This window comes from Balearica regulorum, chromosome 1 (genome assembly GCF_011004875.1).
Source record: "Balearica regulorum gibbericeps isolate bBalReg1 chromosome 1, bBalReg1.pri, whole genome shotgun sequence".
In the NCBI taxonomy this organism is placed as follows: Eukaryota; Metazoa; Chordata; class Aves; order Gruiformes; family Gruidae; genus Balearica; species Balearica regulorum.
The window spans coordinates 77,965,009-77,980,679 of NC_046184.1; the positions used below are offsets into that span (position 1 = coordinate 77,965,009).

General features: G+C 43.6%; 1 protein-coding gene across 3 annotated transcripts in view; it reads right to left on the reverse strand.

Annotated features, from left to right (window-relative positions):
- PHF21B (PHD finger protein 21B) overlaps positions 1–15,671 on the reverse strand; it is a 170,296-nt gene that overhangs the window by 32,799 nt on the left and 121,826 nt on the right. For all 3 annotated transcript variants that reach the window (XM_075760184.1, XM_075760179.1, XM_075760170.1), the window contains one exon: positions 11,920–12,012. In XM_075760184.1, the coding sequence (XP_075616299.1) occupies positions 11,920–12,012 (93 nt within the window). The remainder of the gene's footprint in view (positions 1–11,919; positions 12,013–15,671) is intronic.

Sequence of the window (15,671 nt, forward strand, 5' to 3'; positions counted from 1 at the left end):
TTCAATTACAAAACCAAAAGGGATCATCATGATCTTCCAGCTCACAGACTGGCCATAGAATTTCTCCCAGAAACTGAAGACTGATTTTAAAAGAAAATATTAAAGACTTCTTAACGATGAATTCATCACGAGCCCCAATAAACTGTTATAATATTTTATTACGCTCATGACTGGCATTTTATTGCGAGGTTGAATTTGCCTAACTTCAGCTTCCAGTCCCTGGATCTTGTTATAGCTTTGTCAGCAACACTGAAGAGCCCTCCCCCTCCCCAATATCAGATATCAGCTGGATCGTGCTCAGCATCAATCAGCCCTTCATACTGGCAGGGCCGATCTGTATGAGAGTAAATTTTTCAGCTCAACGCAATATCACATTGCCTTTGAGAGAAAGACCATTATTCACACTTTATTTTCACTTCACCCTTGTACTCAGAGCTTAAAAACAAAAACTCAAAATGGATTTGGCACAATTCATATGTCAGAGAGGCAAAGTGCTGGGAGCAGCAGACAGAGCTTTCATTCTTGAAAAGCTTTAGAGGATCGCACAGAAAACATTAGCAATGGCTGATAAAATGAGTGCAATATGGGGTAATTATATCCTTCACCAGAATGAACAGATGCACACTGACTTCAGTAAAGCTGTGCCTATTTATGCCAGCTGAGGACCGACTCTCTCCCTCTTCTTTTTTTAATCAATAAAAATGATGCAAAAGAAAAGGTTCTGCCTAACTCTACAGCAATGACACACCCTAAAATCCAGGTTGCCCAATTGACCTGAATACAATCGTTTCCAGCTTGTACGATTTTGGGTTCCTCTCCCAATAAGCTCCTATGGTCTTCAGCCTGGTCTGAGACCGCAGTCAAAATAAGCAGAGTTTATTTTCTTGCCACATGCGAAGATTTAAAAACAGACACGACTATGGATCCACATACTCTTTTCTTCTTTCCCTTTGACGGGGTTGCACAAAAGGGAAGTTACTCCTCAGCCTGTATCGTGAGGAAACCCCAGGCCAGGTGACCCGGTTCAGTAAATCCTGCATCCACGTACGACGTAAGACTCTCCTTCGCATCTACCTGGAATATTGGCCTGGGAAGCCACAGAAAAGTGGTATGAAACGCAGAGCAAAACCCCAGTGACTTCTCCAGCCCACGTTTCCAATCCTTGCTGCTCTGGACAGTGAGGGCCAGGGAAGAAATCTGAATCTGACTGAAACCAACAGCAAATTTGAATAGACTTCAGTAAGGCCAGAACTGCAGCAAGCACCTCAAAATGAGCCCTAGTCTCTCATGTTACATGCCACGCAACCCGAGAAGCACTCTGTGGTATTTTCACATGTATTCAAATTATGTGCACTGTATCAGACATTTTCCACTGGACTGTAAACTTACTGTGCTTTGGAATTTCAATTTGTTAGTCGTGGAAGGCCAACTTTAGCGTAAAGGTGACACACAGATAATACAACCCCTGTGCAATTTTTAAGAAGACAAAGCTATTTCATTTCGTTTGTCTTCTCCTTCAGCTTTGCTTGATACTACAGAAATGGAAGTTTTGCTGAGAGGGATGTTTGTGTGGGAATCCGCCAGCTCTGCTTTTTGTGGATGTTGGCATAAGGCAGTCAGGTGGGAGTTCTTTATTAAAAAATCTTATCAGTGTTTTGAACACAAAATTGTATTTTCACAGGAACTTGACTGACTTTTGCTAATGAAACGTACATTTTCTCCTCAGCTATACTCTCTATATTTTCTGGTTTGGCATTGCTGCTATTGAGTCGATGATTCATTAAGTGGCTCTTTTCCATTTGCAAAGGGGAAAACTACCATTAAACCAGCAAATTAAAACCGATATTATTCCAAAAAACAAGTAGGGGTTGAAGTTGACAAGGATTTCTGCTTTTTTTTTTCCTTCTGCACAATGATTCTGTCCTTGAATATGCAGTTATCTATGTGCTCTGAGGAAAGAATTTAATCCTTATTGTTTAGGATTACAATAGAAATATAAAAGCTAGACTGTGATTATACACACCAGTCAATAACTTACTTCTATTTCTACTCTTTTCAGCATCACAAGTCAGCTTGCTTTTCTCGCAGATACTCATCTATGATTAACTTACTTCAATTTAAATAGAAAGTGTCCATGAAGCCTTTAGGCACAAACGAGTGAAGATCTGTCTGCTCTTCTCCTATCCATACACGTTCATAGGCGAGCACTGGACTAATCCACGCAGCCGGGCACTCACTGGACTCAAACTCTGGTGTCACTTTAAAGACCATGGATGCCATTGCTTTGTACTGTCCATCACTTTAAGAGTTTTTCCTGCTTCTAGGCAGCAGTAATGGCACATTATAATGATTTGACCAGCCTCAACTCATTTACTCGCCAAAATCAAAAAACTTGAAAGACAAAATAATAATAAAAGCAATGACTAAAATCGTTTGTGTTTACTGGCAGCCTAAGCGAGAGGGAAGCACACAAAAAGCTCAGACAAAAGGGGACAAAAAAGAAGGTTTTAGGGACAGGAAGCAGTGCAGTGAATTCCTCCAAGCCCCTGCTGAGGTACTGCAGACGGAGAAAACCTTCCTACCCACCTGTCATTGAGCCAGAGCCCTACCGCAAGCTGGTACACCGGGCACGGAGGCTCAGAGGCACAGCGCAGCCCAGACCCAAGCCAGACATGGATCTGAAGCGTAGCTGCAAATGGCATCAGTGGAGAGAGGGGATGTTTCTTCTCGCCTTCCTGATACTCTGCAAAGCAGTATTCAACGTGGAGAAACAGGAGAGTTTTCACCTGGGCAACAGGTACCATGTCAGGTATTAAAATGGCTTGAATCTTTCCTGGGGGTTGTATGGATACTTTAGGCTCCTACTTGCAGACTATCATGGAAATCAGTCTTCCCAGGTCCTTTTCAAAATGTTCACGACACTGATAAGATCTGAAGGACGTGAGCACCAGTAACAGCCAGGTCTGCTGCTCCTGCCCCACCACCCTGGATCAGTTCTCTCACTGAGAACAGACAACTGACACTGAAACTCAGAGAGGCAGAGGTAACAGAGGGAGGTACTGTGGAAAAATGGCATCTGGGTGTACTCCCCCTTGATACACCACACATGTTCATCTTTGTCCATACTGCAGAAGACTGGATTTCTTGTCAGTGCCAACCTCTGGCATACCACCATCCACAAGGAACAGTTCTTATCGCACCACCTTAGTCATGCCTTCATGGCTGTATTACAGAGTGTAAAATACATATCATGGAGCACTTCAGATGCTCCAACAAACCCATGCCTCCCTCAGCAACACAGGCGACCTATCAAACCTATCCACTAGCGCGTAATTGAGATTCCCACAAACTTTTCAATGAAGTATGGTGTTTTCATCCCAATTTTCAAAGCTCTCCCTGTAAAGACTCACTATGAAGCGCCAAGGTGGCCACATATCTCTGGTGCAGGGAGTGTCTACAGCAAGGCCGATGCTCATATCGGCAGGCGTCTCAACCTTCTTCTCTCCAAATTAAGGACACAAACCTCATTGCTTTCTACAATAAACATTTTCTGTTATACTCCTCTGACAGAAAATATACAGTGGCATAAAATTAATAGTAGCATGCCTATTTAAAATAAGCAAACTGGTAAAAAGGAACCCTAACCAGAACTCTCAGCTGCTCACACTTCTTCCCAAAGGGAAAGTATGAGAGAAGAAATAGCTTACGACAGATGTTAATCTTTGTGCTTAACACATTACCGGAAGGTGCTCCAAATACAGTGACAAGCACAGCATAAAAGCTTATATAGAATAAAACAGATTAACAACTGTATTTATTAAGGACTACATTTTCAGTCAGGCCTTTGCCTTTCTTTTGAAAAAGCAATTTTGTTTCTGTTTTCTGCAAGCATACAGTCAATGAATATTAAATACTGTTGCAAAACCCTTAGCTTGGTTATATACCACGCTGATTAAGTTACCTTGAATTAGATTATCTCTCTTCTCCTCCACTAGCATTCCAACACATCCCCCTGGAAGTGCTGAGGGTTATATACCAGAAAGGTGCATGACATCCCTTAGGGGATTATAGTCCTTTTCTCCTCTGATATTGTAATTACGACTTTACCCAATTCAATTATTCCATACTCAAACAATAAAGTGGTCTTGTCTCTCCGCTGCACAATTCCGTGTAACTTTTTATATGTTATACAAACATGCATATCCACTAGCTTCTTTTCCAGTTTCACAAAAGGCTGACTTGCAGTTAGTAATATTTTTCCATTTTCTAATGGCTATGCACAGTCTTAACACCTTACACTTAAAAATAATGGGGTTTTTTAGACTTGCATGATGCAGAGAGAGGCTTTGCCACAGACTGATCTGTTAACACATTTCTTCTACAGCACACAGTGGCATCACACAACTTGGGTTTTGACTACAGGAGTCATTTTCCTTTCAAGAAATCTTCCAGAAGCCCTATCACCGGGGAAGCCAGGAGCAGTGGTTGGTTTTGGTACGCACGTGAAGAGAAGCAGCGGCTATCAGTGGAAATGCGCTCATGAGAACTATGACAAGGAATTTTAGAAATGAGAATGTGCGTTGAAGTTTTGGGAACATCTAGAGATGGCTCTGGCTGGGCTCACACAGTACCCCAGCAATGAACAAGCACACGGTAACAAAACAGCCCCGGTCCCAAAGCCACCAGCAGCCCAGTGACCGAATTCAGACCCTACTGAAACACAGATATTAAAATCACTCCAGAAGATAAAAAAATAAGCAGCACTTGACAGCAGAACTGGCTAGAGTTGATCGAAAACCAGGCACGTTTCCTCTAAAGCGGCTGCGTGTACCCGTTTCTTTTCTCCGCTAACCCGCGTGATAGCTCCGCTACAGGCGTCTGCTGCACGACTCTCTGCTCTACCCTGATCAGGAGCGTCATGAGCAAAGCCATCCCAAGCCCCACCTTCAACCAGGACTGGAAAAATAGGTCAGGGAAATAGCATTATAATCTGATTTAGCTGCTATTCAAATCATCACAGTCTCTCCATTAATTTGAATGAGAATTGGATTGGGCCCAAATTACTGACAACAAAATGAGAGGTTTATTTTAATATCTTCACCATTTCATTTAAAATCTTCCATTCAAAGAACGGAAAATAAGATTTCCCACATGCCTTCAGGTGGCTACAGTGAGACTTAAATTTTCATGTAAACCAGTTCAAAACAGACAGGCTGTCTGCACTGCAGCTGGAAATTGGAGCCCCAACCTGCCATAAGGCCACTCCCTCCTTACAGCTGATGGGTGCCATAAAGCAGAGGAACAGCTCAAGAGTAAGAGAGTGCATCGTCCATGTGTTTGAGTAGAAGACCGCCAGGATCTGCCTCTCAGAGTGCAGTGGAGAGTCTGCAGTTTCAAAACATCTCACCCAGCTGGAAACCTCAAAGGCCAAAGTAAGAAGAGAAAGACTATCTGGAAGTAACTTCCCAAACATCACAGCTCATAGCAGAAAATTTATTCATTTGATGAAAGCAAAAATAACTTCATATTCTGTAAAATAGAAAAAAAAAAAAAGAAAGAAAAGAAAAAAGGTCTGCCAAAGAGGCTTATTTTGGCAAATAATGAATGCCTAAAGAAATATTGTTTGTATTGTGCAATGAACTTGTAATTAATGTTTGTTTGCTCACCATTTAATAGCAGTTCTGCAGTAAGTGATGGGATTTTGCTGCCATTTGTGAATGTGTAGATTTTGAAACTTCATTCCCCATATGGAAGAGCTCCCAGGGGGTCATATCATAAACCCATTCAAATGAAGAAAACAAATGACAAGTATCTGTACAAATGTGGAAAATGAGAAAGCTGTACGTATTATTTTACATAAGCATTGTTAAGTGCCTCAGTTTACTTGTGTGGCATTTTCTTGCTTGACTGCATATAGGTAAATCAAAAGGGCCTGTCCAGATGAGGAGAAATGAAAGCATCAAAAATATAATACTCCTTCAGATGTGATGAGGGGCCCTTAAATGGAAAAGTCCTGCCAGCTGGGCAATGTTTATTCCTCTCATGCCTACATCTAAATCTAAAGGGAGTCTGAAATCCCAAAGAGATGATGCGACGGGCCAAAAGGAGAAATGTCAGGTAGCACTCGGTGTGCTGTCAAGAATGCAGACGCTGACCCGAATTAATCCCACTTATATACATGCATCTGCAAGAGAAGTGCAATCTGTCTGGCTAAGAGAGAAGCCACTTCCAGAGGGCGACTCAGAGACAAGTAGGCTCCTACCATGGCAAGGTTCTCCACAGGGATCCATCCAGGCCTTCCTCCCCTCCATAGACAAGAAGAGAGGCAGCAGCACATACAGACAAGATTGAGCCAGCTTAGGTGATTGCCACTGCATCTGCCACTGCACTGGCACAAACTACACCTAAACTTAGCTGCTTGAGTACCTAGGCCGGCACGCAGAGGGGCTTACTGAAGCCTTTGCTGCTATGGTTTCATTGCTATTAGGGCTCTACACAATTCACTGTTAAAGCTAGACTTCGCAGAGATGGAGTTTGGAGAAGGTGCAATACCTTGCAGAACAAGATTCAGCTACAGCTAACATGCACGAGTACAGACATTGTACTGCTTTAAGTCTTTGTGCAAAATACTATGGACTTATAGGTAAAGGAGTGATGAGCATTGCTTTGTCTTGACAAAGCTGTCCCTTTAATTTGCTGCTACATGGGTACCCAGAGTAAAGGTGCCAAACTCTGTTGGACCCTGCTTGTTAATATCCTTGGGAGATGGTGGCAAAGCTCAGAAAGCCAGTCCTAGAATCCCAAGACTGTGCCACTAGCTCAGAGCAAAGTACAGGAGCCATGCCTGTCACCCAGGGGGGACAAAAGGAGGTGAGTAGCCAGCCTGCTCTGTAACTAAGTCTGATGCATAATAGCTGAGAAGACTTGAACTGTGATAGGATTTAATTCTGCACATTTTCTAGCTCTTACTCAAAGATACTACATGCCCCTTAATTTGCAAAATAATTTTTAATTTGGCGCTTGTTTTCTCAGAGCTATGAGGGAGAAGAGGGAAGATAAGTTCTTTAGCATAACATCTTCATGGTATTACACGGCCTTGCTTTCTGGCATTTTTATATTTCCTTATGAAGTTTCCAGTTCTCCTGCACCACAGACTCCTATCAACCCTAAAAATTTGCCAGAGATGACTATGCACTGTCCTACAGTTAACACAAAGCAGACCCTTCACAGTGATATGGTGCTGCAAATTAGTTACAGTGGCCTCCCAGATCACCTGTATCCAGCTGTATCTGAGGAATGACAGCTTTACGTCGCTCAGATTTATGGCTGTATTAAATGCATTTTGAAGGCATTTGACTATTTATAGAACCATAGACTCATAGAATGGTTTGGGTTGGAAAGGACCTCAAAGATCATCTAGTTCCAATACCCCTGCCATGGGCAGGGACACCCTCCACTAGACCAGGTTGCCCAAAGACCCATTCAACCTGGCCTTGAACACTTCCAGGGAGGGGGCATCCACAACTTCTCTGGGCAACCTGTTCCAGTGCCTCACCACCCTCACAGTGAAGAATTTCTGTCTAACATCTAATCTAAATCTTTCCTCCTTCAGCTTAAGGTCATTACCCTTTGTCCTATCACTCCATGCCCTTGTAAACAGTCCCTCTGCAGCTTTCCTGTAGGCCCCCTTTAGGTACTAGAAGGCTGCTAGAAGGTCTCCCCAGAGCCTTCTCTTCTCCAGGCTGAACAACCCCAACTCCCTCACCCTGTCCTCATACGAGAGGTGCTCCAGTCCTCTGATCATCTTTGTGGCTCTCCTCTGGACTTGCTCCAACAGGTCCATGTCTTTCTTGTGCTGGTGGACCCAAAGCTGGACTCAATACTCCAAGTGAGGTCTCATGAGAGTGGAGTAGATGGGGAGGATCATCTCCCTTGACCTGCTGGTCACACCTCTTTTAATGCAGCCCAGGATACGGTTGGCTTTCTGGGCTGCAAGCGCACATTGTCAGGTCATGTGAACTTCTCATCCTCCTCAGGGCTGCTCTCAATCCATTCTCTGCCCAGCCTGTAGTTGTGCTTGGGATTGCGCTTACCCATGTGCAGAACCTTGCACTTGGCCTTGTTGAACTTTATGAGGTTCATATGAGGTTCACCTCTCAAGCCAGTCAAGGTCCCTCTGGATGGCAACCCTTCCCTCCAGCTTGTTGACTGCACCACACAGCTTGGTGTTGTCAGCAAACTTGCTGAGGGTGCACTTGATCCCACTGTCCATGTTCGCCGACAAAGATGTTAAACAGCGCCGGTACCAGTACCAACCTCTGATGATGCCACTCATCACTGGTCTCCACTTGGACACCAAGCTGTTAACCACAACTTTCTGAGTGCGACCATGCAGCCAATTCCTTATCCACCAAGTGGTCCATCCATCGAATCCATGTCTCTCCAATTTAGAGACAAGGATGTCATGCGGGACAGTGTCAAATGCTTTGCACATGTACAGGTAGATGACATCAGTTGCTCTTCCCTTATCTACCAACGCTGTAACCCCATCATAGAAGGCCACCAAATTTGTCAGGCACGATTTGCCCTTACTGAAGCCATGTTGGCTGTCACCAGTCGGATCCTTATTTTCCATGTGCCTGAGCATAGTTTCCAGGAGGATCTGCTCCATCATCTGGCCAGGCACAGAGCTGAGACTGTCTGGCCTGTGGTTCCCCAGGTCTTCCTTTTTTCCCTTTTTAAAGATGGGGGTTATGTTTTCCCTTTTCCAGTCAGTGGGAACTTCACCAGACTGCCATGACTTCTCAAATAGGATGGAGAGTGGCGTAGCCATTTCATCCACAGTTCCCTCAGGACCCGTGGATGCACCTCATCACATCCCATGGACTTGTGCACCTTCAGGTTCCTTAGATTGTCTCAAACCTGATCTTCTCCAACAGTGGGCAGTTCTTCATTCTCCCATTTCCTTCCTTTGCCTTCTGCAACTTGGGCGGTGTGGCTTGAACGCTTGCCGGTGAAGACTGAGGCAAAAAATTCATTGAGTACCTCAGCCTTCTCCCTATCTTGGGTAACCAGGTCTCCCATTTCCTTCTGGAGAGGGCCCACATTTTCCCTAGTCTTCCTTTTATCATTGATGTACCACCTATAGAAGCTTTTCTTGTTGCCCTTGATGTCCTTGGTCAGGTTTTAGAAAATCCCTGAAGAGGCCAGAGTCTGCTCTCCTGAAGCCCAGGGTAGGGAGCTTGTTGTGCATCCTCCTTGCTGCCCTGAGGATGTTGAACTCCACTATTTCATGGTCGCTGCAGCCAAGGCTGCCCTTGAGCTTGACATTCCCCACCAGTGCCCCCTTGTTGATGAGAACAAGGTCCAGCATGGCACCTCTCCTCATTAGCTCCTCTATCAAGGAAGTCATCATCAATACATTCCAGGAACCTCCTGGATTGCTTATGCCCTGCTGTCTTGTCCCTCCAACAGATATCAGGGTGGCTGAAGTCCCCCATGAGGACCAGGGCTTGCAAACATGAGGCTGCTCCTATCTGTCTATAGAGGGCCTCATCTGCTTGGTCTTCCTCATCGGGTGGCCTGTAGTAGACTCTCACTATAGTGTCACTTGTCCCTGCCCTCCCTTTTATCCTGACCCATAAGCTCTTGGTTGGCTCCTCATCCATCCCCAGGTGGAGCTCCAGGCACTCTAGCGTAGACAGTGACAACCCCTCCTCATCTCCCCTGCCAGTCCTTCCTAAAGAACCTGTATCCTTCCATTCCAACACTCCAGTCATAGGGGCCATTCCACCACATCTCCGTGATGCCAATGAGATCATAGTCCTGCAGGCGTGTGAACATCTCTAACTCCTCTCATTTATTCCCCATGCTAAGCGCGTTTGCATAGAGGCATAAGCTGGGCCCCCAGTGAAGCTGACCTACTGGCTGGAATTCCTTTGTGTTGCACTTCAGGTGCTCTCCTGCTGACCTGTGATCCTTGTCCAGGCTCTGGGCGTCTATTGCTGGCACTGGCATCAAACTGGTAGGAGTGGGATGGATTGAGGTTCCCCTCCTCTGGCAACTTCAGTTTAAAGCCTTTTAGTAAGAAGCCAAACTTTTCACTTGTAGATGAAAACTTGATCACTCTTAAAACATCAAGCAGAAAGCTTTGATGGGTGGAGAGAGTTCCCCACTGGGAAACAATATGGAAATTTTAAACTTTTCTGTAAGCTTTGAGCAGGAGAGGAACATATAGACCATGATGAACTGCAAAGGACGACACAGCCTGTAAAAGGGGCAGGCTGCTGCTGAAGAAGGAGGTATCAGCCTGTGAAAAGTTAGAAAAAACTCAGAACATAAGACGTACCTCTCACAATGTGGTACTACATATAGCCGCCTACTTCATTTTTAGTTTTGACAGAAATGAGATTGCTATGTGGTTATTTCCCGTGATATCCATATGAAATAGGAAATGTAGTGAAGTATGGCTCAGAGCTGCTGAGGAAGGGTTGGTGTTTCATTAGTATCAAGTATGATTGCATAAACAGGTCTGAAATTGAAGGCTGTGCTAGCAAAGGAGTGAAGCAAAGTGAAATGCAAACAAAAATATTGCCATAAACTAAACAGCAAGACAGAAAGGCTATGGGTTCTTTTCAAAAAGTTGAGGAAATCAGCTTCCTCCACTTTTTCCAATTCTTCAAAATTGAATCTAACACTGAATGAAATTTTTTCTACTTAACAAAAGTATGGAACATTGATGCTTCTCTAAGTGTAGCATTTGCAATACCATCATCATTGCTGAAACATAACCTTAATGATAATTTAAGCCCCTCTTACAGGTCTTTCAGCTGCTCTTGAACCTCATCTATTTTCAGGAGCAATCTGCTCATCTTTGACACCCCAGAATGGCAGAAATCAATGTGTTATTATGCTGTAAGAACAACTGAAAAGCAAAGTCTTGAACTTGATAAGAAAACTATAACCTTCTTTTATGTTCACAACTTTGCCTTCCACAAAATGTAATTTAAAGAGAGAATTTAAGAACTTTATCTTGGAAATACTCCTTCCTCCAGGCAGATTTAGCTCACAGATCTTCTACTAGATTCTGCCACTAAGAAAATATTAGGAAAAAAATAAAGGAATGATAGGAAGATCCAGCATCGACTTCACTGCTAGAAAAGTGTTCAGTTATGATAAATAGACCTCCAAGGGCCACACAGGAAGAAATATATACTCAATAATCATGAGTCCCAAAAAGAAACCACAGAATTGCAGCAAAACACTTGCTAAAAATGACATCCCAAAATTTTGAAAAAGATGGTTGAAATGGGGAATAAAGTTTATGGTTAGGGAAACAGTGATGGATATTCAGAAAAGACAATACACTCTGAAAAGATTTTTAAAATCTATGAGTCTAACTCTCCTTTCACTCCTACCCAGCTAAGCTTGCCTCGGTCTGGCACCTGGGTTAGGTGGGCCGCAACTGTATACTGGGATAGACACGGATAAGGCAAGTAAATTAATAAAAGAATGTGTGAGGCTAAATCTCAAGCAGAAAGGTTAATACTTCCAGCACATTTTTAATTACAGAATTGCAGATTTTTCACTTGTGATTTGTGATTCATCTTATAAAGCATAAATTTACAGTTCACCGTATGTATTTTGTTCTTCCACAATGAATCTACAAGATTTTTTTATAGCTTTTCATTGTGCTAACAGTATGTTCCCAGAAGTAAACTGATTTATCTTTCCCCCCGCCCTGCCCCTCCCCCGCCAACAAATTGAAGAAAATCACAGTTCTGCTGTTCAACTCACTGAAGGTGAGTCTTTATTCAGCAAAATGAGTGTGCTGACCTACCCAGGTCTGGGCACCAGACAGGAACAGAGCAGAATACATATACAAAGACACAACCCCCCCTTCGGAACTCTATATTGTACCTGAGGTAGCACTGCTGGTCCTTGTCCTGCCAACCTCTGCAAGGAGCTGACCTGAGGAACCTTAATGGGCACTGCAGTGATAGTTCCCAAAGTCTGTTGGAAGAAAAACAGTTGAACAGAGTTTAAAACGCTTGCACAGCTTCCCCCGATAGTCTCTGCCCTACCCAGCAGCTCCCCTTCCAGCTCTTTGTCTCTTCCCTACTTATGACGGAAGGGCATGATACACAAGTCCATCTGAAGCTCGCTCTCTCCTGCTAAAGTCTCAGAGATTCTTCCTTCTCTTTAACCTTCTCTACAAAGCACTGTTAACTAAAGCCTATCGTCTCCTTAGAGCATTTGGTAATTCTCAGTGCAAAGGATACATGTCATTGTTGTGAGGTTTTTTTGGTGCACAAAGAAAATACAAGTGTGCTGCCATGGCTGAAGGCTGTCTAGGCATTAGCTTGTTTTCCAAAGAGATCTGAAGAAAGGTGAAACGCACCACAGTGAAACTTCAAAATGTGCATTGTTAAGATGATGCATTTCACAGTAGCCAGGGTCACAAAAGAAGTTCACTGTGACTTAGCAAATAGTAAATACCGAATTATTAAAACTGAAAGCTACATATAAATCTACTACAGCACACTGTAACATAATATTCAGCTAAGACAACATCCATTTAGGCCAACACAGCAGATGTTACTATCCATGTTTATCTTCCCCACTCACCCTTCTCTTAGTTGTATAACAAATTTATTCAAAGCTTATTTAAGATAGAATAGACTATTTCATTTGGAAGGAACCTACAACAGTCATCTAGTCCAACTGCCTGACCCATTCAGGGCTGACCAAAGTCAAAGCATATTGGGGCATCAACTACCTCTCTAGGAAGCCTGTTCCAGGGTTTGGCCACCCTCTCCATAAAGAAATGGTTCCTAATGTCCAATCTAAACCTCCCCTGGCGCAGCTCTGAACCATTCCCACACGTCCTATCACTAGATCCCAGGGAGAAGAGCTCAGCACCTCCCTCCCCACGTCCCCTCCTCAGGAAGCTGCAGAGAGCCATCAGGTCACCCCTCAGCCTCCTTCTCTCCAAACCAGACAAGCCCAAAGTCCTCAGCTGTTCCTCATAGGACATTCCTTCCAGCCCTTCACCAGCTTTGTTGCCCTCCTCTGCACACATTCAAGGACCTTCACATCCTTCTGAAATGGTGGGGCCCAGAACTGCACGCAGTGTTCAAGGTGCAGCCGCACCAACGCTGAGTACGGCGGGATGATCCCCTCTTTTGACCGGCTGGTTACGCTGTGTTTGATGCTCCCCAGGATGAGGTTTGCCCTCTTGGCTGCCAGGGCACACTGCTGACTCCTGTTGAGCCGCTGCCAACCAGCACCCCCCAGATCCCTTTCTGCAGGGTGGCTCTCCAGCCACTCCTCTCCCACCTTGCACTTGTGCCCGGCATTACTCCGTCCTTGGTGCAGAATCTGGTATTTCGACTTGTTAAATCTCATCCCATTAATCATAGCCCAATGCTCCAATCTATCCACATCCCCCTGCAAGACCCCGTGTCCCTCAAGAGAGCCAACAGCACCTCCCCATTTGGTATCATCACCAAACTTGCTAATGGTGCGTTCACCTCCTGCATCCAGATCATTGATAAATACATTGATCAGAACTGGCCCTGGAATTGAGCCCCGAGGGACACCACTGGTGACCGGTTGCCAGCCAGATGTAGCCCCATTCACTACAACCCTTTGAGCTCTGCCCTTCAGCCAGTTCTTCACCCAGTGCACCGTAAACCCGCTCATCCCACAGCTGGACAACTGGTCCAGTAGGATGCTGTGAGGGACAGTATCAAAAGCCTTCCTAAAATCCAGAAAAACTACATCTGCCACCTTCCCTTCATCCACCAGGTGGGTGACCCTATCATAGGAGGATATCAAATTAGTTGAACAGGACTTTCCTTTTGTGAACCCACGTTGCCTGTCCCTGATGACTGCATTATTCTTTAAACGCCTTTCAGTAGTACCCAGTATAAGAGATTTGAGGTAGCTCCTTCTATGAGCAAATATATTGCTGCATTCTACGTAAAGTTTACCTTGTAGATGGAGAAGTGATACTTTTTAGTCCAGTATTATCTTTATCCCTTATGAATATAGTTGGATGCCAAGAGCAAACAAATTATGTTTCTGTAATACGTTCAAGCATACACAAGTTTCCCCCCCTCAAAAAAAAAAAAAAAAAAAAAAAAAAATCTGTGCTTGTTTTGCTCCAATCCTTTGCTGACTTTTCATCTATCTGTAGTGATACAGATATCTATAGATGTACATTTATGTGTTCTGTTATAGATGGTCTGAACAGCACCTCACCCATAGAGCCTCCTAAAATACTGGATCTGAGATGTTGTAAAGAACTTGTCCTTTATTTTCTCCATTGAAAAGCACAGATAGCTTACAAATTTAAGATTGGGCCATAGGTCTAAAGTACATAGCTAACTTTTCCCCTTCAACCCCTTTCATTCCTTCATCCCTGATTACAGTTCATATTTTGATGAACTGGTGAATATTCTTAAGGCGAGGTTTTATAACTTCTATCTAACGTTTCTTAATTGCTGTTGGGACGACATGGCAATATAAGCAAGCAGATGATTGTCATTACAACAGCAAGAGACACTTAGTCACTGATCACAAAAACTTATCAGGCTGCTAGAAATAGCAAATAAGGAAAGAAAAATAGAGTCAACTGAATTTCTCTAAATTTAACTCCCCTCAAAACAAAAGTATCGGATCACAGCCAGTAAGATAAAATATGCTAATATTACCCCAATCTGGTAACGAAATTTGTCAATAGAATGGAAACTATAATGTAATCAGCTCAAGGAAAGCAAAACTGTGTCAGGTCCATGCCGATATGCTCTCCTCAGCCCTCAGCAAGAGAGTGGTAAAACAGTCTGTTTCATTCTAACTACAGTGTTTGATAAGAATACCATGCATTTGCATGCAGAATATTTTTAATAAACTTGTCCTACAGAGTTTATATTTTTAACTCTGCTACTCCTCTTGGAGACATTTGGGGGTGTGATATTATATATTCAGCAAAGATTAAAATTTGCATAAGATTCGCCTGAGTTAAACAACAAGAGCTGTATAGTTATAAACATGCAAGGCAATTTTTCCTGAGTACTGGTGGATTATCAGTACCCTGGATTATCCATGGGAAAATATACTCCATTAAAATTCTGTTTTGAGCCAAGGGCAGAGCAGGGGGGGACACGGGCAGAGAAAGCAGCATTTCCACCCACGGATGCCAGAACAAGTAAGTTATCCCTATAGGGTGACACATGGAATAAAAACAACGGGAAGGATACTAAAAACTATCTGAATGAATGACTTCTTTGCCCTGTCTACGACATCACAGCCTCACACATTGGGAAGAACAACGTGATGAATTCCTGCAGTCTGGAGAGAAGGAGAACTTGAGCTGCTACCTGCTGCTGTTGCCACTTAGACATACCACAACTTCCCGCTTTATATTAGCATGAACTAAAATTAATTCAGGCCACTTATTTTGCTTTTTAAGGTGAATACCAAAATGAAATTTCCAACCCACACTGGAGGAACTGAAAGTTTATTACAAGTATGATCCATATTTTCCCTCCATCCCAACACTGTTTATAAATAGACTGAGATTTCTTTCACAACGCAGTGAAGCCTGAGTTTTTCCCTGGAAACACCAGGAGCACCACAACTTTTCCTGGGCTCCATACATACCCTCT